The 23556-nt window shown below is 55.0% G+C and overlaps 2 protein-coding genes across 9 annotated transcripts in view; one reads left to right on the top strand and one right to left on the bottom strand.

Moving 5' to 3' along the window:
- Positions 1-1473: 1473 nt before the first annotated feature.
- DOCK6 (dedicator of cytokinesis 6) overlaps positions 1474-23556 on the top strand; it is a 47542-nt gene continuing 25459 nt past the window's right edge. For 6 of the 8 annotated variants that reach the window (XM_065917817.1, XM_065917815.1, XM_065917816.1 and 3 more), the window contains exons 1-18: positions 1477-1629; positions 9351-9438; positions 10097-10272; positions 10777-10845; positions 11061-11190; positions 12692-12904; positions 14593-14678; positions 16738-16804; positions 16908-17057; positions 17973-18053; positions 18171-18324; positions 18478-18605; positions 18737-18830; positions 19235-19397; positions 22684-22801; positions 22888-22958; positions 23151-23289; positions 23377-23478. In XM_065917817.1, the coding sequence (XP_065773889.1) occupies positions 1586-1629; positions 9351-9438; positions 10097-10272; positions 10777-10845; positions 11061-11190; positions 12692-12904; positions 14593-14678; positions 16738-16804; positions 16908-17057; positions 17973-18053; positions 18171-18324; positions 18478-18605; positions 18737-18830; positions 19235-19397; positions 22684-22801; positions 22888-22958; positions 23151-23289; positions 23377-23478 (2073 nt within the window). In that variant the 5' untranslated portion in view covers positions 1477-1585. Of the gene's footprint in view, positions 1630-9350; positions 9439-10096; positions 10273-10776; positions 10846-11060; positions 11191-12691; positions 12905-14592; positions 14679-16737; positions 16805-16907; positions 17058-17139; positions 17312-17972; positions 18054-18170; positions 18325-18477; positions 18606-18736; positions 18831-19234; positions 19398-22683; positions 22802-22887; positions 22959-23150; positions 23290-23376; positions 23479-23556 lie in introns of those variants that run through there. The other 2 variants (XR_010660859.1, XM_065917818.1) reach the window with 2 other exon arrangements.
- ANGPTL8 (angiopoietin like 8) lies at positions 19557-21379 on the bottom strand. The gene is made up of 4 exons (XM_065917819.1): positions 21083-21379; positions 20744-20905; positions 19873-19982; positions 19557-19789 (listed from the first exon to the last, which is right to left on the bottom strand). Exons 1-4 carry the CDS (start codon positions 21377-21379, stop codon positions 19762-19764), a joined length of 597 nt encoding a protein of 198 aa, XP_065773891.1. The 3' UTR covers positions 19557-19761.

Here is a 23556-nt window from a genome sequence, read left to right as displayed (position 1 = left end):
GGAATGTATAGTCCATGGGGTCTATACAAAGAGTCGAACACAACTGAGTGACTTTCACTTTCATACACAGGACTGGAAACAGTATGTGCAAAGGCCCCCAAGGTATAACTCATCCCTAGTATGATTCAGTCCCCAATTCTACCTAGGACATGTTCTAACCAGGGCTAGAAGGGCCTTCAGAAGGAGGCACCTGTCCATGCAAAGGCGGAGAGGTGAGCAAGAAGCTGGATAAGCAGATGGCAAATGAGGGCTGGAGAATTCCTCTAAGACTGTGGCAGTGGGACCGAGACAGGAACCATTGCGGGGAGATCTGAGACCACATATTGGCCAAGACGTCCCCACATCCTCCTTCCACTGGAGGCGGCCCCCTGGTGCAGCCTCCCCGACTGGCTCTTGCAGATCCCACCACCAGGTCCTGCGTCACGTCCCTTAGTGCCTCGGAGCCTGGCTGGACCCCTTTGCCTCTCTCACCACAGACTGTGCTGTGCTAAGTCACCTCAGTCGTGTCCGACTCTTTGGGACGCTATGGACTGTAGTCAGCCAGGCTCCTCTGTCCATGGAATCTCCCAGGCAAGCATACTGGAGTGGGTTGCCATTTTCTGTTCCCCCACCCAGGGATCCCACCCGCAGTCTCTTGCCTCTCCTGCACTAGCAGGTGGATTCTTTACCATTTGCCACCTGGGAAGCCCGTGCCTCAGTTTTGTTCAGTCGCTCAGTCGTGTCCAACTCTTTGCGACCCCATGGACTGCAGCACGCCCCGCCTCCCTGCCCCTTACCATCGCCCAGAGTTTGCCCAAGTTCATGTTCATTGCATCGTTTATGCCGTCCAGCCATGTCATCCTCTGACACCCTCTTCTTCTTCTGTCCTGGATTTTTCCCAGCATCAGGGAGTTTTCCAATGAGTCCTCTGTTCCCATCAGATGATCAAAATACTGGAGCTGCGGCTTCAGCATTAGTCCTTCCAGTGAATATTCAGGGTGGATCTCTCTTAAGATTGACTGGTTTGATCTCCTTGCTGTCCAAGAGACTTTCAGGAGTCTTCTCCAGCACATAGGTTGAAGGCATCAATTCTTTGGTCTTCTGCCTTCTTTACGGTGTCTCACCTTACTCATCTGTAAAATGGAAGAAACGATAAGCCTCCCCCAAGCCCACCCCCGTTCACCCCCTACCCCACACATGAGAACTACAGGACTTTGCTTAATAAACGCTGGAGATTATACTTACGGTGACTACAGTGATTGCTAGCCAGAGGGGCAGAAAGAGCATCCCCAGGGGAGGGAGCCAGAGATACCCCCCCACCCCACCCCCCGCCCCAGTCCCTTGTCTTTGCCTCCCCTGCCCACCTCAGAGCCTGTTTCCCCAGCTCAGCCCCGAGGGCAGGAAGGCGGCCCGGGGGACCCGCGCCCCTCCGGCCGGCAGGGGCAGCACAGAGCGGCCCGGGACACCCGGAAGGGCCCCGCCCCCGGCCCGGCCCCGCCTAGCCCGGGCTGCCCAGAACCGGGAGGCGCTGAGGCGGCGGCGTTCCTGGCGGGGTCGGTGCGCGCGGCGGCAGCGGCGAGGCCGGCGGCTGGACGCGCGGGGCGCCATGGCGGCCGCCGAGCGCCGCGCCTTCGCGCACAAGATCAACAGGTAGAGCGGCCGTCGGGCCCCCTCCCGGGCCGCCCCCACGTGTCCGAGCCCCGCCCCGGGGCGGCCCAGCCCTCCCCCGCCTGGGCGCCCCTCATTCAAGCCCCTTGGGTCTTCGCCAGGTCCGCCCGCTTCCTCCGGGCCGGGGAGCGCAGGCGTGGGGAGGTAGGGAGGGCGGTGGGGGTCGGGACTGGGGGTCGTGTCGGGGCTGCGGGCGCGATGGTGGCGGAGGTCCTCCCTCGGAACCGGTGGGACGCGTGGGGGTGTGTCCGGGGGCCTTCCTGGAGGAGGTGGCTCCCGCTCCTCCTCACCAGCTCGTGGCCGATTCCCGGCCCTCGAATCCCGGGGCGTGGGAGTTGGGGGGCTCTTTCCGTCCCATCTGTGCCTGGTGTGGGGTGGGAATGCATCAGGCGCCGGAATTTGGGGCCGGGGATGACGTTCCTGGCGACCCTTGAACCCCCTCGGGAAGTTTCCCGTGCTCTTCTCCCCGCCAGGGTCCCGTGCCCAGCTGTCTGGGGCGGGGTGGGGGGGGGTGGGGAAGGGGACAGCTGTGGATGTCCCCCCGCCCCCAGCCCTGCCTCAGGCTCTCCTAGCACCGCCTGGACGCGCTGGAGATGGATGGGTGATTGAATGGAAGGAGTGGGGGCTGGGACAGAACCAGCTGGTGGGCAGACGGGGGAGGGGACGGGCGCCAGGCGCTGGGGAATCCGTTTCCGTGGCCACTGGAGACTGTAAGAGACTCGGCCCGGGGAGAGGGATGTCGGACTCTCTGGGGCTGAAGCGCCTTCCCCCACCACTCTGATCTGTGCCTCCAAAAGTGCATTCAAAATCTGCTGGGGGCAGGGGAGCGGTTCTCTTGTATTAGGGGGTGGGCGGGGACACCCTGTGTGTCCAGCACTGCCCTGATGAAGACCCCGGAAAAGAACCCACCCTTGGGGGCAGATACAGTGGGGCAGACAGAGGAGAAGCCGGATAAAGTAGATTACATGTTAGTGGTAAGCAGTTTGGGGACATACCAGGCAGCGATGGGAGGTGATGAGTGTGAGGACTATTGTAGACCTGGGAATCAGGATCAGGAAGACCTGGAGAAGAAGATGACTTGTAAACAAAGATCTGAAGGAGATGAGGGAGGGATCCATGCCCGGATGTGGGGGGAAGGGCGTGTGCAAAGGCCCAGGGGCAGGAGCAGTTTGTTTACAGATATCTGAGGCCAGCCGGGCTTCCTTGGTGGCTCAGATGTAAAAAATCCACTTGCAATGTGGGAGACCTGGGTTTGATCCCTGGGTTGGGAAGATTCTCTGGAGGAGTGCATGGCAACCCACTCCAGTCTTCTTGCCTGGAGAATCCCCATGGACAGAGGACCCTGGTGGGCTACAGTCTGTAGGGTCGCAAAGAGTCAGACACAGTTGAGTGACTGAGCGCAGAGCAGGCTGGAGCAGTGAGAACGGGGCTGTGGGAACGGGTTGTACAGGGCTTGTGGGTTACGGGGAGGAGTTCAACTTTTACCCTGAGTGAGGTGGGAGCCATGGAGAGTTCAGAACAGAGGAGGGACGCCGTGACCTGGTGTCTGGGGGCATATCAGTTGGGCAGTTTTTATGTTCTGCTATCTCTGTGAATTGTTCTTCTGTCTTGGACCTTCACTGTTTCTGAGCCTGGGGAGGTTATTACTGTTTCTTTGCTGCTCAAGTCCCTGTATCCTTGGGTCCTGGCTTCCACTCAAGTGAGAAACAGAGGCCCTGGGTTTTGCCCTGGGCGATGGATACTGTAGAGCTCAGGCTAAGAAAAGCAGAACAAGATCTTGGGGCTGCCGTGTTGTTGTTGTTAGTCGTTAAGTCATGTCTAACTCTTTTGCCACCTGATGGACTGTAGCCCGCCAGGCTTCTCTGTCTATGGGATTTCCCAGGGAAGAATACTGGGGTGGGTTGCTATTTCCTGCTCCAGGGGATCTTCCCAAACCAGGGATCAAACCTGTGTCTCCTGGATGGCAGGCAGATTCCTTACCGATGAGTCAGATTCTACCCCACCAGGGAAGCCCTGGGGCCCTAGTGAACCACAAGCAAATGGCTCAAGTCTTCTGGCCACCCTCTGACAGGGTCTGCAGAGCAGTCTAGTGGGCACCCAGGTGTCTACATGCTGAGACCTAGGCCTGTATTCATCTCCTTGTTCGCTGAAATCACTCATTCCACAAATGCCACATTAACCTGCATGTTAGACTGTCCCCAAGGTTCCTAATGAACAGGCTCATTTAAAAGAAAGATTTGGAGGGACAGCTTAAAAATATAAACTCAGATAGCCAATGGTTAAGACTCCAAGCTTCCACTGCAAGGGGCATGGGTTCGATCCCTGGTCCGGAACTAAGATCCTGCAAGCCATGTATCCAGAAAAAAAAAAAAAAAGTGATGGCCATTATCACCGTTCCAGGTCGGATTTTATTTTAAAGAATACAAGTGGAAAAAAAAAAAAAGAACCTTGTGTTGCATACAGTAACATTTGTCCATATTGTTTGTGCTCAGTCATGTCTGACTCTTTGCAACCCACCAGGCTCCTTTGTCTATGGGATTTTCCAGGCAAGAAATCTGGAGTGGGTTGCCATTTTCTTCTACAGGGGTTCTTCCCAATCCAGGGATCGAATCCACATCTCTTGCGTCTCCTGCATCGAATTGTCTCCTGCATTGCAGAAGGATTTACCATTTGAGCCACCATGATGGATGGCATACATTCAGAAAAATGCCAAGTTGAAAGCGTAATTATGAAACAAATTCCAGGACTCCCTTGGTGGCCTACTGGTTAAAACTCTGTGCTTCCAATGCAGGAGGCACGGGTTTCATCTCTGGTCAGGGAACTAAGATCCCGCATGCCTTGCAGTGTGGCCAAAAAATTGAAAACAAACAAACAAAAAAAGAAACAAATGCCATGGAAGAAATCACTTGGATCAAAACAGGGGCTATCTTCACCTTCCTGAGCCTTCCCACTCTAGCTGCCCTCCCAGGTGATCTGCACCTGGTTCTGCTCCTCAGGGAACTGCTGTGCTGATGGCTGCTACTATCATTTCCCCACTTGCATTATCATTTCTCCATTTAATTTGGCTCCCTGTCTGCTCTGAGTTGGTTTTGCCTGTTGAGCACATCCCATGAATGGAACCGCATGGAATGTTGAGTCCTCTCTGGCAGCGTGATGTCAGGAGAAGGGCTCCTCTGTGTTGCCGCTTAGAGTCAGACTCATCCCTTTTCATGGTTGCATACTGTTCCCTCTGCTTCTATGTTCTCCCTCTTCAGTCAAGGAACTTGTGAGTTGTTTCCCTTTGAGGTTGTCCTGATCAGAGCTACCATGAACATTCTTGGCCATGTGTTTCCTCCTGAGTATCTACACCTCAAAGTGGAAATGCTGGATTGGCATGTTTGCAACTTTGCTTGTTCATTTACAGATGGTTTTCCAAAGGGATTCCCCCAGTAGCAGATGAGAATTCCTAATCTTTGTTGGCATTCATATTATTTGCCTTTAAATTTTGCCAGCACTCATATTATTTGCCTTGCCAGCACTCACTGTTCGCCTTTAAATTTCTCTGCCAGTCCAGGAGTTGTGTGTATAGGGTGGGATATGAAGAGGAATCTTTTTATGGTTTTATTTTCCAAATTTTATTTTTGGCTGCACTGCGTGGCTTGTGGGATCTTAGTTGCCCAACCGAGGCTTGAACTCATGCCTCCTGCAGTGTAAGCACAGAGTCCTAACCACTGAACCACCAAGGAATTCCCTCTTTATGTGTGTGTGTGTGTGTGTGTGTTTTAAGATTTTAAAAATTTATTTGCGTATATTTATTTTTGGCTGCGCAGGGCTCTTTGTTGCTGCTTGAGGACTTTTCTCTAGTGGTGGCGCTCTAGTTGCGATGCTCTGGCTTCTCATTGCAGTGGCTTCTCTTGTTGCAGAGCACAGGCTCAGTAGTTATGGCACATGGGCTTAGTTGCTCCACTAAGGATCTTCCCAGATCAGGGATTAAACCTGTATCTCCTGCACTGGTAGGAGGATTTTTTTTTTTTTTACACCACTGAGTCACCAAGAGAGCCCTATAGTTTTGTGTTTATTCATTTTCTCCCCTCACTTTTTGCAGACTTATGTCATTCTTATTTCTGGCTTTATCATCCTCCTTCCCTGTAAGAGTAGACCTCTGTTAATCTGACCAGCCCTAGGGGGAGGTCCACGGTCTCACATGAATTCCTAGTGATGCCACTGCTCCATCTTTCCCCTCTGAGCACCTCTTTAGAATCACGTCAGGTTGTCAGGTTTTCACCTTAGAAAGATTGATCTGATCAATCAAATTCTGAGACCCATTCCTGAGAAAACCCACTAAATTCAGCTCAACGTTTTGCCTCCCTCTTTGTAACGTGGTCCGTGGGGACATGTGAAGCACATCTGATGTGGCAGTGAGACAGAGGAGTGGGTAGTGACTCCAGGTGAGTCCACCCTATCCACAAGGGTGGGCTGTGTTTAGTGAGACACAAAGGATGGTGGGAGGGCAGGTTATCTGTATGTGTGTAAGTTGCTGAGTTGTGTCTGACTCTTTGCAACTCCATGAACTGTAGCCCGCCAGGTTCCTCTGTCCATGGAATTCTGCGGGCAAGAGTATTGGAGTGGGTTGCCATTCCCTTCTCCAGGTTCTCTCTATAGGGCAGCTTAATCTATATAGCATAGATTTGGAGATTTGTCGGTGTTCAAATGGTGCAGAAGCGCCAAGACTGGATGGGACCGCTCTAGGGGGCAGGTAATGAGTGTGGGCAGGGGAAGGGCAGGTGTTCTGAAGTCTCTGTTCTTGGCTCTGCTTCCTGTCACGGGCGACGTGGCATGCCTAATGTTGAAGGACTTTGACCCCCAGCTGCCCAGGGTTCCATTCTGGGCACTGCTGTGTGACCCCTGGTGCCTCACGACCCCTCTCTGAGCTCCACTCACCTTTGGTTTACAAAAGCAGGGTCAGAAATTCCAGTTTCCCAGGATGCTCTTTGAGGCAATGTGGTGACAGCAACTCTGAATTAAGCACTTACTGTGTGCCAGGCCCTATCCTCAGAACAGCTCAATAAGTGCTGGGTGCCAGGGTGGCACAGTGGTAAAGAACCCGCCTGCCAATGCAGGAGATGCAAGACACATGGGTTCTATCCCTGGGGCAGGAAGATCCCCTGGAGAAGGAAATGGCAAGCCTCTCCAGTATTCTTGCCTGGAGATCCCATGGATAAGAGGAGCCTGGTGGGCTATAGTCTATGGGGTGGAAAAAGAGTTGGCCACGACTTAGCGACCAAACAACAACAAATACCACTAAGCCCAGAGGTCTGGAGAAGAGGTGTCACCCACCCATGCTCGCCCAGCTGCCAGTGCAAGCTCTGTGACTCAGTAAACTAGTTCCTGTGGCCATGCCATTGTGGACTCAGAGTTTTCCCAACCTGGGGCACTCACTCCAAGGCCAGTGACCAAATGAAGCCGGACATTCAGCCCCCACTCCCCTCCCTGCTTTGCGGCAGCAGCTGCAGAACAGCTGGGCCCAGGGCACAGACAGGTTCCCTGTTCTAGCATCTTTTGTAAATCACCCCCAATCCTCTGTGCCCGGGCTTCCAGAGGAAGCGGCCGGGACTTGGGGAATTTGAGGACAAGTCTCTGGTGGCTCAGAGGGTAAAGAACCTGCTTGCAATGCAGGAGACCTGAGTTCTATCCCTGGGTCAGGAAGATTCCTTGGCGAAGGATATGGCAACTCACTCCAATATCCTTTCCTGGAGAATCCCATGGACAGAGCAGCCTGACGGGCTACAGTCCATGGGATCGCAGAGTCGGACATGACTGAGTGACCAACACTTTCACTTTCACTGATTTTTAATATCCTTTGAAATTCCTGCAAGCTAGTCTTCCCTCTTCGCCTCCCACCGCCCTCCAATAGAAATAGTTGACACAGAAAATAAATAGAATCCAGAGTCAGAGAAAGGAGGCTGGGGTCTCACATTGGAGATCCCACGTTGAATTAGGGTCATGTTCGAGTTCTGTTTGACCCACACAGATTTGAATTCAGAGGCTTCCAGACTCTGCTGAAGCTCCCAACTAACCCACCCCCACCTCACACCTGTCTTACCTGGGCCTACCCCACACATCTATCTCATTGGTGATGTGGGCCACATTTGATCCTTAGCACCTTTAATTTTTTTGTTTCACTAGTTTAAAAAAACATTTATTATTTATTTATTTGGCTGCACCAGGTCTTACTTGTGGCACTCAGGATCTTTAGTTGTGGCATGTAGGATCTGAGTTCCCCAACCAGGGATTGAACCTGGACTGGGAATGTGGAGTCTTAACCACTGGACCACCAGGCAGTCCCAGGCACAACTTTTTATTAAGCAGATTTCCAAACAATGGAGAAGAGAGAAGCAGAAGTGATTGAGGCCTGAATCTCCCACAGTTGCTTTCTTGATTTTAAGAGACACTGAGGCCCAGAAAGATTGTCCCACTTGCCCAAAGCCACACAGCTAAAAGATAAGGGGCTTCCCTCAACTTACGGTAGATTTAGGCAAGTTGGACTGAGAGGGAGATTAGAAAAGATTCACTCATTCCATCAAAAAAAAAAAACTTTGATGGGAATTCCCTGGCGTTCCAGTGATTAAGACTTGGCACTTTCACTATCAAGAGCTTGGGTTTGGTGGAGGAACTAAGATCCTGCAAGCAGTGTGGCGTGACCAAAGAAAATAATTTATTGAGCATCTACTGTTCATGCGGTCCAGTGCTGGGGCCTTCATGGGGACAGCACAGTCCTAGTCTTGTTTGTACAGACCCCTCGGGGAGCGAGGGTCTCCAGGCCCAGAGCACAGAGGCCAGCCTCAGAGCCTTGGCACTCACTGTTCCCTCTGCCTGGCACACTTTTCCCCAGATAACTGCATGGCTGTCCCTTCCTACAGGCTCAGCTGAAGGAATTGAGAGTTTGGGGAACCCCTGCCCCTGTTGGGTCTGTCCCCAATCCCTACTCCTCCTTCCCCTCCTCCTCCTCCCATGCTGGCTCTCTCTCCCCTCTGGGTCTTGCCCCTTGACCCTCAGTCTCCGTTGTGACTCCGAAGGCCAGCGCAGATGCAGACGGCCCAGGAAGGTCACTGCATTGACCTTGGTGGCTGGGTTGTGCTCCAGGAGTCATGCTGGCCTCTTTCACACCATCAGCCTCAGTCTTAGACCCCTGATAGGGTGTGTGTATGAACACCAAGCCCCCTGCTCAGCTCCACTGCTCTGTGAGGGCAGGGCAGCTCCAGATGGGTAAACTGAGGCTCGTGGGCAGGAGTGACTCGTCTAGCAAGGGTGGAAAGGGGCTTACCTTCCTGATAAGGGGTTGGGGTGGGCAGCAATCCCCCAGAAGAGGACGTGGAGGCCTTTCTGGAGATCTGGGAGCCTGTCCTGGTGAGAAGAAAGCGGAAAGAAGAAAGTGCAGGGATCAATGACCCCCAGGCCCTGCCCAGCAGCAGCCCCCTGCCCCCCTATCTGTGCTTGGAGGAGGAAAGGGGGTGATGTGTCTGCTACAGCCTTGGGGGCACCCATGCTGAGATCTGTGCATCCTGGATCCTGGGTTCTCTTGGCCCATGGCCTGATTTTGTTTTTCTTTCCACAGCCTGGGTTTTCCTCTCCTAGCATGAATCTGTGGGCCCCGAAGCCCCAGTTCCCAGGGCCCTGCTGCCCAAGTTTTCCTGCCCGCTATGGTCCCCTTCCTGTCCCTGCAGGACGGTGGCTGCCGAAGTGCGGAAGCAGGTGTCCCGGGAACGCAGCGGCTCTCCCCATTCCAGCCGGCGCTGCAGCAGCTCCCTGGGGGTGAGTGTTTGGGAGGCACTCCCCCACCCCACCTGCTGTGGGGGAGCTGAGGCTGGGAGGGGCCCAGCTGTGGCAGGAGGGGGGGGTCCCCGTCCTGGCCCCGCACTGTCCCATTCCGGTTCCCAGTGAGTGTGATGGGGAGGCTGGCTGGTCCCCCTCTGCAGGGAACAGCCCCATGGGTGGTCAAGGGGAGAGGTTCCAGCCCCCCCCCACTGTGGCCCACACCTCCTGCTGTCTAGACTGGACCACCCAGCTGGGGATGCTGGGGAGGGAGGTCTGGGGAATGGGCCGCCCTTCTAGCTGCTGTAAGGGAGGGGGTGGGGCTCTCTCGCCCCCACGGCCTTAGGAATTGTCTCTTTCTTTGCTGCAGTCCACAGGCCTTTCCTTCCACCAGGAGTTTCCTGCCCTTCCAGGCACAGGGTGTGATTTCCTGCCTGGAAAGAGGGGCCCGGCCTAGCTGGGGTGGGGGTGGAGCGGCTGAGGTCACTCACTGTCCCCTGTGGCTCCTCCAGGGCCCCTCCCACCATTCCAACACCCTCCATGGCTCCCACCGCCCTCTTGATTGTCCTCTTGATTGTCCGAGGCCAGCCCAAGCCCACATTCAGTCTCCAGCCCCCAGCCCCGGGGCCCAGGTCACAGCCACTTTGCTCCACCTCAGGTCCCACTGACCGAAGTCGTTGAGCCCCTGGATTTTGAGGATGTGCTTCTGAGCCGGCCGCCAGATGTAGAGCCTGGGCCTCTCCGGGATCTGGTCGAGTTTCCAGCTGATGACCTAGAGCTACTGCTGCAGCCCCGGGAATGCCGCACCACAGAGCCCGGTATCCCCGAGGACGGGTGGGTCGAGCCCCACACCCTCCCTGTCTGTATCCCCACGCTGCCTCTGTACCCCACATCAACAACCTCTCTCCCACCAAGCTCCCGAGAGCCCTGAGTTCAGCTTCTGGCTTGGCTGTGTGACCTCAGACAAGTCCCCTTCCCTCTCTGAGACTTTACCTCTATATCCTTGAAAAAAACAGGACAGGCCACTGGAAAGATTTAACTCTGGGTCCTGCTTCTGTGTGGGGCTTCCTTGATGGCTCAGACAGTAAAGAAACTGCCTGCAATGTGACAGAAAAGAAACTGCCTGCAGTGTGACAGACCTGGGTTCAATCCCTGGGTTGGGAAGATCCCCTGAAAGAGCACATAGCAACCCACTCCAATATTCTTGCCTGGAGAATCCTATGGACAGAGGAGCCTGTTGAGCTACAGTCCATGGGGTTTGCAAAGAGTCAGACGTGACTGAAGTGACGGATGCTTTCTCTTCTCTGCTTTTGTATACCCTGATTATATTTTGTACAGAAAGATGGATGCCCAGGTGAGAGCTGCAGTGGAAATGTACACTGAGGACTGGATCATTGCCCATAGGAGGTGGGTCTGACTCGGGGGCAACTCAGGGTAGAGAGGCCAGGTCTGAGCCCAGAGGAGCCCATTGTCTGCTGCTGTCGCCACTCCTCCTGGTTATCCACCCACTGTCCCTGCAAGGGTAGCTGGACTTCTGGGGCGGAGTGTCTGGTGGATGGGTGGCCCTGCACCTCGGGGAGCCCTGGGGAGCCCTCATCTCTGCTACCCACTCATCCTCCTAGATACCAGCACCTGAGTGCGGCGTACAACCCCATCACCACGGAGACGCAACGAGAGAGGCAGAAGGGGCTCACCCGCCAGGTCTTCGAGCAGGACACTTCTGGGGATGAGAGGTCCGGCCCCGAGGACTCGGTGAGGGAGCCCTGGCAGGGGTCGCTATTGGGGGTTGGGGGCGGTGTGTGCATGGCCTGCCTGAGGCTTCAGCTCTCAGTCCTCTGTGATTGGCAATGACCCGAGCAGCCTCCAGTCCCACAGGAAATGTATCAGCCCTGTAACTGAAAAGTTAAGAATCATAAGCATTTATGAAGTGCTTTTTTTTTTTAAAGTTACCCAGTCGTGTCCGACTCTTTGCGACCCCATGGACTATAGCCTGTCAGGCTCCTCTGTCCATGGAATTCTTCAGGCAAGATACTGGAGTGGGTAGCCATTCCCTTCTCCAGGGGATCTTCCCAACCCGGGGATCAAACCCAGGTCTCCCACATTACAGGCAGATTCTTACCATCTGAGCTACCAGGGAAGCCGTATTAAGTGCTTGGTGTATACTAAATGTTTTATACTTGTCCTCTTTCATCCTGTGAAGCAGGGAAATTGAGGGGGCTGTTCCCTGGTGGTCTAGTGGTTAGGATTCGACGCTATCACTGCTGTGGCAGTGGAACTGAGATCCCGCAGGCTGCCCAGTGCAGCCAAAATTAATAAAAAAAGAAAAAAGAAACCAAGGCATGCCTGGCTTAGTAGAGGGCTTTCATTGGCCAGTTGAGTTTTGGACCTGTATTTTGTCAACCAATATTTATTGAGTGTCTAGTTTTACCAAGAATCAAGTAAAGAATTACTGTTATTATTTTCATTGTTAGCTGCTTATGAATGTAGTTGGGGAAACTGAGGCCCTTAGCTGTCGGGGTTAGAGACCCAGGGTCACAGAGCTGAGCTGGGATTTAAACCAGGGTAATCTGCTTCTGGGGGCTTCCCCGGTGGCTGAGCAGTAAATAACCTGCTTGCCAATTCAGGAGTGTGAGTTCAATCCCTGGGTCTCGAAGATGCCCTCTATAGAGGAGGAAATGGCAACCCAGTCCAGCGTTCTTGCCTGGGAGATTCCTTAGACAGAGGAGCCTGGTGGACTCTAGTCCATGGGGTCACAAAAGAGTTGGACACAACTGAGCAACTTAACACCAAGTCTACTTCTGACCAGAGCTGAGTCTAGAAGGTCTGGCAGATCCTGGGCTAGTAACAGCCCCAGTGAGAACTCTCCCTCCCCTGGCAACAGTGAGCAAAGTCCTCAAAGGCTCTCATTGGCCCAGCCCAGGTAGATCCTGATTTTGTTGTGTTCTGATTGGCCAGGCAAGGGTCATGTGATGCCCAGACTGGGAAGTAACCTTCCTAACCATAGTAAAGGGTGACGCCTGTTTTGCAAATGAAGAAACTGAGGCATGGCAAGCTTAGTAGAGGTCCTTCACTGGCCAGCTGAGTCTTGAGCCTTTATTTTTTCATCTGATATTTATTGAGTGTCTACTTTTACCAATAATAATCATCTCTCCAGACAGAAGTTTCTAGAAAGAAGGTCAGCAGAGCCCTCAGGTGACCCTTATCATGGTGACCTCAGCCCCTGGCCCTGAGCATGCCCACTCTCTACTGGCAGGATGACGCCCGACACTCCTCAGGCTCCCTGGACGACAACCCACGAAGCAGTGGTGCTTCTGGCATCTTCGACCTGAGGAACTTGGCGGCAGACTCTTTGCTACCCTCACTCCTTGAGCGCGTGGCCCCAGAGGACGTGGACCGGCGTAATGAGGCACTGCGGCGGCAGAACCGGCCCCGCGCCCTGCTCACGCTCTACCCCGCACCCGACGAGGTGGGCGCCTGCTCAACTCCCCAGCCCCTGAGATCAGTACACAGCCAATTGACGCGTATCCCTACGTATGATCCCAGTGAGATTTCCTGGGTGCCGAATGTATACCCTGCCTTTTAATTCAGTAGCTCTTATTGGGTACTCCTAAATTGTATACCCCTGTATTAATCGAGCCAGCATTTATTGGGAACTTACTATATGCTGCTGTGTTTGCTCAACCAGTATTTACTGTATGCCTACTGTATAGTCTTTAAACAAACAGCATTTAATCAACCAGCACTCATTAAGCACCTATTATATATGCCTGTATTTATCCACCTAGTGTTTATTGGGCACTTAACTGTGGTGTTCAGTCCCTAAGTCGTGTCCAGCTCTTTGTGACCCCATGAACTATGGCTCGCCAGGCTTCCCTGTCCTTCGCTATCTCCTGGAATTTGCTCAAACTCATGTCTATTTATTGACTTAGTGATACCATCCAACCACACCATCCTCTGTTGCCCCCTTCTCCTCCTGCCCTCAATCTCTCCTAGCATCAGAGTCTTTTCCAACGAATCAGCTCTATTTAATGACTGTTATTTATTATATATCCCTTTATTTTTATCTACCCAGCATTTATTGGGCTTTTACTATATACTCATATTTATTCAGTCAATATTCACTGTATGTCTACTGTATAGTTTTCTATTTAATCAAACAGCATTTGAGCAACTAATATTTATTAAGCATCCATGTATATCCAACTAACTTTTACTAGGCACCTAGTATATACATCTGTGTTTTAATTCAGCCATTTACTGAGTGCTTGCTGTATAGCCCTGTATTTATTCAGCCAGTTCTTACTGGGTGTCTAGTATGTATCACTATGTATGTCTAGTCAGCATTAATTAGATACTTTCTGTATACATCTATGTTTGTTCAACCACATTATAATAGGTCCCCACTACATACCTCTGTATTTATCCAACCAGGATGTGTGAGTGCCTGTTACATAGCAGCCACTGAGGATACAGCCATGAACAAGACAGACCCAGTCCCTGCCCTCTGAGTTCAGTCTAGTGGAGAAGAGACCTCCCTACAGGGAATGACAACCCAGAGCAGTGCCGTGATGAGCTGTGTGTCATTGACCCTCAGGGCTTCCCAGGTGACACTAGTGATAAAGAACCTTCCTGCCAATGCAGGAGGTGTTAAGAGATGCTGGTTCGGTCTCTGGGTCAGGAAGACCCCCCGCCGAAGGAGGGCATGGCAACCCACTCCAGTATTCCTGCCCGGAGAATCTTATGGACAGAGGAGCCTGGAGGGCTATGGTCCATAGTGTTGCAACGAGTCGGACACAACTGAAGCGACTTAGCACACACGCACGCGCATTGTCCCTCTCACTGCCCTCCGTGTCCCAGCCATGGGGCTCACTGCATCAGGGCCTGGTGAGGACCTGGAACATTAGATACCTCCAGGTGAAGGAAGGCTTCCTGGAGGAAGTGCCAGCTAAACTGTGACCTGCTGATGAGCAGGTATTGGCCAGGCCAGGAGGAAGGCAGAAGGAGGGCATTCCAAGCTGGGGGAACAGCATGTGCAAAGGCTGAGAGGCCAGGGACTGAAAACTTAATCAGGCTGAGGGTAGAGCTGGTCTCAGGCCACACGTTCCAACCCCTCGCTGGAGGGTGTGTCCCAGCTGCCCCTTCGGCTCTTGGCAGGATGAGGCCGTGGAACGCTGCAACCGCCCAGAGCCACCGCGAGAGCACTTTGGACAGAGGATCCTGGTCAAGTGTCTGTCGCTTAAGTGAGTGTGCTGATCCCTCCCTCCCTTCAGGCACGCAAGGGGGACCATGGGGGATTACGGTGAGGCACACAGTCGGCGCTCACTGTGGGGGCCATGCCATTACTGTGTGCAGCCCTGAGACCATGAGGACCCCCATAGACTTTCAGGCTGGGAAACAAGACTTCTTTCATTATTCAAAGCCACTAACCCTGAGTTCCAGGTGTGTGCCAGCCTCAGTTCTCAGCCCTCCATGTTTTTGTTTTTGTTTTTTTCATTTATTTTTATTAGTTGGAGGCTAATTACTTTACAATATTGTAGTGGGTTTTGTCATACATTGACATGAATCAGCCATGGAGTTACATGTATTCCCCATCCCGATCCCCCCTCCCACCTCCTTCTCTACCCGATCCCTCTGGGTCTTCCCAGTGCACCAGGCCCGAGCACTTGTCTCATGCATCCAACCTGGGCTGGTGATCTGTTTCACTGTAGATAACATACATGTTTCGAAGCTGTTCTTTCGAAACATCCCACCCTCGCCTTCTCCCACAGAGTCCAAAAGTCTGTTCTGTACATCTGTGTCTCTTTTTCTGTTTTGGATATAGGGTTATCATTACCATCTTTCTAAATTCCATATATATGTGTTAGTATTCAGCCCTCCATGTTTACTTTTTCTTTCTATATTTATGTGTGTATGTATTTTTTACTTAAAAATTTTTAATTTATTCTAATTTTTAAAAAACTTTTCCTGTGCTGGGTCTTCGTTGCTGCGCTGGTTTTCCTCTAGTTATGGTGGGCAGGGGCTCCTCTAGTTGCAGTGCATGGGCTTCTCATTGTGGTGGCATCTCATGTTGCAGAGCATGAGCTCTAGGTGCACAGGCTTCAGTAGTTACAGCACTTGGGCCCAGGAGTTGTGGTGCACAGGCTTAGATGCTCCGGGATCTCACCGTAGTAGAGATCAAACCTGTGTCTCCTGCACTGGCAAATGGATTCTTTACCACTGAGCCACCAGGGAAGCCCTCCACATGTATTATCTCTGACCTTCACCACAACATCGCCTTGTGGGTGCGGGTGGGAAACTGAGGCCCAGGGAGGTGAAGTCATTGTGCCCAAGATCACAGTGACTTGTGAGGCCAGAGTCCGGCCCTTGCCCAGTCTGCAGCTGACACCCAGGCTAGAGGGGGCACTGGTGACCCTGGGCCTGGCTTCCCGCCGCCACAGCCCCCTCCACATTGGCCCTGGGGAGCGGCCAGAGTGCGTGGGAATGGAGCGGAACAGGATGTGGCCTTGGACCCAAGCCCGGCCCGGCCCCTCCCCACCCTGAGTTCCTGCCTGGATGGGGGCAGGAAAGGGAGGCCCCATCTGGCCTGAGGCCGTGGTGGGCCGCCTGCCTCCAACACACAGGCTGGGAACCAGCTCTGTAGGCTCATTCAGTCATTCAGCCAACAGTGAGCACCTACTGTATGCAAGCTGTGTAACTGGGATGACGACATGGGGCTCTCTAGGTGGGGGACACAACATACACAGAGGTCTGGAGAAAGGAAAAAGGAGGCCAAAGGTGGGTGGGTTTGGTCCACACAGGGCAGGGGTGAGCCTCAAATTTTGTTTGTTTGTTTTATTTCTTTTTGGCTATGCTGGGTCTTTGTTGCTGTGCCCTGGCTTTTTCTAGTAGCATCGCATGGGGGCTGCTCTCCAGTCGTGTGCTCAGACTTCTCATTTCGGTGGCTTCTCTTGTTGTGAAGCATGGACTCTAGAGTGTGGGCTCAGTAGTCGTGGTGCACGGGCTTAGTTGCCCCGTGGCATGTGGAATCTTCCCAGACCAGGGATTGAACCTGTGTAACCTGCATTGGCAGGCGGATTCTTACCCACTGGGCCACCAGGACAGTTCTGTTTCCCCTTTTGCAAAATGGGACAGGTCTTTCCTCCAAGTCCTTAAATGGTGCTTCTGTGTGACCCAGTGGGAATCAGATGCCCTCCCCCACCGCCAGTGCACCAAGGCTGGGCTGGACTTCAAGAAGGAGAGGGTATATGGAGGTGGGAGGGTCAAGGTCAGCCGCTGCCAGAGAGCCCTCACTCATTGCAGGTTCGAGATTGAAATTGAGCCCATCTTTGGCATCTTGGCCCTATACGATGTGCGGGAGAAAAAGAAGGTAGGAGCCCCTTCCTTCCCCTTCCTCCCACCCGCTCCTCTTCCTTGCTGCAGGGTGATGGTTTTCCTGGAGGTGGTGGCTCAGCTGTTTCTTGTGCCCCTAGATCTCAGAGAACTTCTACTTTGACCTGAACTCGGACTCCATGAAGGGCCTACTGCGGGCCCACGTCACCCATCCTGCCATCTCGACCCTGGCCCGCTCTGCCATCTTCTCTGTGACCTACCCCTCGCCTGACATCTTCTTGGTCATCAAGGTATACCGACTGGGGTTGGCAAGGGGGTGATAATGGTGAAGGCCACAGGTGAGGTCCCTGCTCTCATAGAAGATGTGTCATCAAGAATGGTGATCAGGGGTGTCGTGGGGGAAGCCAGAGAGGAAGCCTGAGCCCACGGGGAGCTTCTGAGCGAACCCAGATGAGGAGAATTCACCAAGGGCTTCTTGGAGAGGTGACAGCTGAGCTGACACCCATGAGTGGACAACCTGGGGAGAAATGGCATCCTGGCACATGTGGGTAGACTTTAAATTTTTTTTTTTTTTTTTGGTTGAGAGTTTTTCAGTTTATTAGGGGTGGAAAAACTTAATTGGCACATGGGTTTGGATTTTGTTTCCAGGAGTGAGCTCAAATTTCCTTTCCCAAAACGTTCAATTAGTTTTTGATCAATTAATTAATGACATTAATTGGACACCTTCAGGCAGGCACTGCTTCCTGTCAGTCAGGCTTCACAAGAATTCTGGCCTTTGATCCTCCCAGCCCAGGGAGGTGGGGGTTGCTATGGGGCCCATTTTACAGATGGGGAAGCTGAGGCACAAAATCCAGAAGGAATGTGCTCAAGGTCCCACAGCCCCCAAGTGGTCAGGATTGGAGTCCAGGTCCAGAGCTGTGCTTGGAGTGGACTTTGCTTATACTAAGAAATAAAGATGTGAATGTGGGAGGAAAAATGGAGTCTTGGGCTTGGGGGCGGGGCTTAAATGGTGGGGCGGGGGCAGCTAGTTATGCAGGCTGACAGCTAGCACTCAGTCCAAGGGATAGTGGGAGCCATGGGAGGTGTTGGAGCGAGAACCCTAGCTGGGTGGAATGTTTGGGAGACGGTGAAGGTCAGAGAGGCTGGGAGTGATGTGGGGAGGTTGGGGTCCTGGCAGTACCTCACTGGGCCTGTCCGCCCCTCAGCTGGAGAAGGTGCTGCAGCAGGGAGACATTAGCGAGTGCTGCGAGCCATACATGGTGATGAAGGAGGTGGACACAGCCAAGGTGAGCGTGGGAGGCTGGGCCCAGTGTTGAAGGGGTCCCCCCGCAGAGCAGATCCTGGATTCAGCAGGTCTGGGACACTGAGCCTGTGGGGTGTGTGTGTCGGGGGTCTCCCCCCAGAACAAAGAGAAGCTGGAGAAGCTGCGCCTGGCGGCTGAGCAGTTCTGCACCCGCCTGGGCCGCTATCGCATGCCCTTCGCCTGGACGGCGGTGCACCTGGCCAACATCGTGAGCAGCGCCGGCCAGCCAGACCGCGACTCCGACTCAGAGGGCGGTGAGGAGGCGGGGCTGACGGGCCAGGGGCGGATCTACCAGGGAGGGGAAGGGGCGCCCTCTGCTGGCCGGACCAGGTACCAGGCCTGAGTCTGCAGTGTCTCGGTTCCCCGCATCCTTCATTTCTGTCCCTCTCCATCAATGTCTCCCCTAGAGCGCCGACCTGCCTGGACTGACCGCCGCCGTCGGGGACCCCAGGACCGGACGAGTAGTGGGGACGACGCCTGCAGCTTCTCTGGCTTCCGCCCAGCCACACTAACCGTCACCAACTTCTTTAAGCAGGTGCCATGGCTGGGGGCAGGGGGCTGAGGGAGGGGGACCCCACACACATCCCCATTTCCCTCTTGCGGCCGCACAATCCCCGGGGATCCCAAAACCCCTCAGCCCTGGTTCACTGGGGTGGGTTCGTGCAGGAGGCTGAGCGGCTCAGTGACGAGGACCTCTTCAAGTTCCTGGCTGACATGCGGCGCCCGACATCCCTGTTGCGACGCCTGCGTCCCGTGACGGGTGCGTGGTGCGCCCAGAACATGAGACGTGTCACTCATGTAGTCACTCAGACCCACATCTGCTGTGCCACGTCCTGGTGGCCATGATAGACAAAGCCCCGATTTCAGGGGTGGACCTTCCAGTGGGGGCCAGAGAGGAGAAACAGAATAAATAAGACAGGTAGTGGGTCAAACGGGGAATGTGGGCAGAGCTGATCAAAGACGCGGGGCAGTAACGGGAGTTGAGGGTGACTTCCCGCCATAGCTCCTGAAAGATGGAGCCACCAGAGGGCATTGTGGGAGAGGCGGAGCCCTGACCTGGTGGCGGAGGGGCACCAGGGCCTGAGCTCTGAGTGCGTGGGCGGAGCGGGCGGGGAGCCCAGCGGGAGACTCCCAGGAAGGTGCAAACTGACTCCCCCTCCCCAGCCCAGCTCAAGATCGACATTTCCCCGGCCCCTGAGAACCCCCACTTCTGCCTCTCCCCGGAGCTGCTTCATGTCAAGCCCTACCCAGACCCCAGGGGCCGGCCCACCAAGGAGATCCTGGAGTTCCCCGCCCGCGAGGTCTATGCCCCCCACACCAGCTACAGGTACAGCCTCTGGGGCAGCCGGCCTCTTGAACATGGGGGGCATATGCGGAACAATCTTGAACATGCGGGAGGAGGTCTGCTTCTCCTCCGACACATACAGATGCTGGCCTGAGATGCCACTGCTCTGCTTTAATAGGGAATGTATACACATGACGGGGCATGTCCTTCCTCCACCCCTCCTTGACCGTCCATGTTCTTTGCCTGCATCCCCGCCTGCTTCCCTCTCTGCTCCATGACTGGAAGCAGGGCCCAGCGCCCTAGCCAACCTCAGTGGATGGGCAGCTCCTCCCTGTGCAGGGTCCGCGTGGGGCAGGGCTGTGTCCCTCGGTGCATGACTGGTCCTCAGTTCTGCCCAGGCTCAGGCTCAGGCTGGGAGCGCAGCCATGTGGAGTCTGGGAGGGAGGGGAGGCTTAGCCAAGGCACAGGGATACCCCATTCCACTGCCCTCGCATACCTAGACCCCCGTGAGGCTCACCTCTCCTGAATCTGTCTCAGCCGCTGCTGCTGTGCCACCATCTGCTGCTTCTGTCGCTGCACATGACCCGTGAGGACCCACACGATGTGGCTCTGCTCATCAGCATGGGCCTGTGGGTCAGGACAGAACCCTCAGCTGGGGGCCCCCTCACCTCCTATCCCTGGACTCTGCCCAGATTCCCCCGCTTCCCACTGTATCTGTGTGATCCGGCAAGCCACTGCCTCTCCTTGGCCTCAACTTTCCCAGCTGTAAAATGGGGATGGAATAGGAGTCCCTCTATGGGATTGCTCTGAGCCTGATAGAGATTGTGATGATTTAGTTGCTAGGTTGTGTTCGACTCTTGCAACCCGATGGACTGTAGTCCACCAGGCTCCTCTGTCCGTGGGATTTTCAGGCAAGAGTACTAGAGCGGGTTGCCATTTCCTTCTCCAGGGGATCTTCCTGACCCAGGAATTGAACCTGTGTCTCCTGTATCGCAAGTGGATTCTTTACCACTGAGCTACCAAGGAAGCCCATGATAGAGATTATTAGAGGGTATAAAACAGTGCTGGGTACATCATGGGTGCTCCAGAAACACTTTTCTAGTATGCATTTATTGAATAACTACTAAGTGCCCCATCCCAGGTTGAGGATTTTATCTGCACTGAGTCCCTCCCTGGCTCTATTTTGAGACATCAGTTGTTGTTCTTATTTACAAATAAGGCAACTGAGGCATGGGAAGGCGCATGGCTTTTACCCAGGGTCACATAGCATAGAGGCCAGGGTACCAGAAGGCTTAACTGGGTCTGGGGAGCCTCTGGACAGAAGGTTCAGAAATGAGGTCTGATCGTGAATTAAGGTCTTGATTCCCCCAGGGCCAGGAACCTCTTACCTTTAAGTCCTCGAATTCTTGGTGGGCATGGCCCAGCCACACGCCCTTCAGCTGGACTTCTAGCCGCTTCATTTTCTCCCTCAGCACCCGCTGTCCCTGGGCCACCTCACCCAGCGCCTGGGCTGTGGCCTCTGCCTGCAGCTTGAGACCATCCTCTTCTATCTACCAATAGACAGTGGATGTTAGTAGGATGACCTACTGAGATCGGCCTGATTTTAACACTGGAAACCCTATATTCCAGGAACCCCCTCACTCCTGGGAAAACCCCAACGGTCAACCCAGGCATAACTCCATCATAGACTCCTACTCACCCCACAACACCCCAGTTGCAGTGCCCACCTGCATCTCCAATAGACTCGCACGTAGCTCTTGGGCTGCATCCTGGCCCTGGCTGATCTCATTCCCCAGGAACCCCAGCGCCTGGCCATAGAGGCTCAGGCTGTTCCCGGCCTTTGTCAGCTGTGCCTCCGTGGCCTTGTACACGCCGTTGAGAGCCTGGCTCAGCTGCAGGGCCCCATGGAAGAGCAGGGTCAGCTCCTCCTGCTGCGCTGGCTCCGAGCCGCTCATGGAACCCGCCGGTGCCGGCTGGACCGCCGTTGCCAGGGCACACAGCAGGCACAGCATGAGCACAGGCATGGCTGGAAGGCTGGGGAGGGTGTGGCCACAGCCCCAGTGGGGCTGCCTTTTATGCCTTAACACCCCCCCTTAACTTCAGGTCAGTCATTAACCAGCCAGCTGGGTGCCCCATGTTGTGCAAGGGCCTGGAGGTGGTACCACAGTTGCATCAGGTGGATGTCCAGCCAGCCACGCTGGAATCACGCTGGCTAGGGCTTGGGGCCAGGTGTGGGCTGGAGCACTGGTGAGAGGATAGGCCCAGGCCTGGCTGGAGAACCCTACGGCTCATAGCCGCCGTTTCCCCTCTGTGGATGGGCGTGACAACAGTAACAGCAGTAACAGTGAGGCTTTTATGATCGCCAGTGGTTCACCCGGAGCTGCCCCACTGCTATCACACAGTAGCTGGTCTCACAAACTTCTCACAAGCCTGCAATGCCCGAGTCTTTGTTGACCTGGTTAAGAGCTAGGGGAGCAGGTGGTGGAGATCTTTCAAGGCCACACAGCCTGACTCCAGGACCTCCACGTGCCCTGGATCAATGCTCACTGCTGTTTTTCTCCCTGAATGACTGTGGGCAAATGCTTCTGTTTCCCTGCCTGTGACTGTGAAATGGGGGATGATGTGAGGTCCCCCCGCCCAGTAGGCTGCTCCTTTATTTCTATAAATGAGTCGTTTCATGTCAGGTGCTTAGAACAGAGCCCAACACACAGTTGACCCCACATTAGTGTTTGGCGCAATTATTGACATTATTGTTGCTTAATATCATTGATATGACAAAGGCTCAGCTGGGAGGCTTGATGCCCTCATTATATATTTAGGGAAACGGAGACCCAGGGGGCTGCTAGGGCTTGTGCAAGCTTACTCTGGAGGAGGGAGGCAGAACTCTGACCTCAGCCCAGCTCTTGCCTCCAACCAGCCTCTGTTTCCCCAGCTGAGAGACAGGCCATATAACTCTAGTGGCCTCTTCTGGGAAAAGGGGCAGTCAGGCTCCCGCGCTGGATGATGGGCAGGTCAGCCTGGGCGGCGCTCAGGCTTGATGCTGGCTGCCTGGGCCACCGTCTTGGAAGCCTGGCCCTGAGCATCCATGTGTCTCCTCTGCCTCCCCACGCACCCCCAGTGACCCTGAAGTCCCTCTGTATTCCCCCCCTCTGTCACTCTGCTCCCCCACCTGTGCTCTGAATGGTACCCGTCTCTCCCCCGCTCTCCGCACTCACATCTCCCGCCCGCGGCCCGTCACTGTCCCTGACCCAGCCCTCAGTGTCCCGGCGGGGTGGCCACCGTGCCCAGGCTCCCCGTCCGTCTGACGTGGACGTGCCCCTGCCCCCAGGAGCCTGCTCTACGTGTACCCGCACAACCTCAACTTCGGCAGCCGCCAGGGCTCCGTGCGCAACCTCACCGTGCGAGTGCAGTACATGGCGGGCGAGGACCCCAGCCAGGCCCTGCCGGTCAGTGGCTGGACCCGGGGAGGCGGGCGGAAGCGGGCGTGGGGGGCTGGTCCCCAGCCAGTCCCTCGTGCCTTCGCTCCCCGCAGGTCATCTTTGGCAAGTCCAGCTGCAGTGAATTTACCCGGGAAGCCTTCACACCGGTGGTCTACCATAACAAGTATGTGGGCTGGGGTGGGGGACTGGTGGGGATCCAGATGGGCAGGAAGAGGGGTGGGGGGATGGGCAGGCTCCTGGGGTGCAAATGGGGGGACCTGAGGCATGCAGCAGGGACAGCGGGGCCCAGCAGAGGGGGTGGGACAGGCAAGGGGGAGCCCAGCCCCCAGCAGAACCCCCAGCCCGGCCCCGCCAGGTCTCCTGAGTTCTACGAGGAGTTCAAGCTGCGTCTTCCTGCCTGCGTGACCGAGAACCACCACCTGCTCTTCACCTTCTACCACGTCAGCTGCCAGCCCCGGCCTGGCACGGCCCTGGAGACTCCTGTGGGCTTTACCGTGAGCCCCCCGCCGCCTCTCCCCCACCCACGCCCAGCCCTCCCAGCCCTTGCCCGGCCCCACATCTGACCCCCAGTCTCTCCCCAGTGGATCCCACTGCTGCAGCACGGCCGCCTGAGGACAGGCCCCTTCTGCCTCCCCGTGTCGGTAGACCAGCCCCCGCCCAGCTACTCCGTGCTGACACCGGATGTACGTGCCCCGGACCCCCTGCCAGCCAGCACCGGGCCCAGGAACCCCCGTCACGCCCTGCTTTCCTTCCCAGCAGCC

The sequence above is a fragment of the Muntiacus reevesi genome, chromosome 1 (genome assembly GCF_963930625.1).
Source record: "Muntiacus reevesi chromosome 1, mMunRee1.1, whole genome shotgun sequence".
Lineage (NCBI taxonomy): Eukaryota > Metazoa > Chordata > Mammalia > Artiodactyla > Cervidae > Muntiacus > Muntiacus reevesi.
The sequence above is the reverse complement of the archived record's forward strand: the minus strand, read 5'-3'. Positions and strand labels throughout refer to the sequence as shown.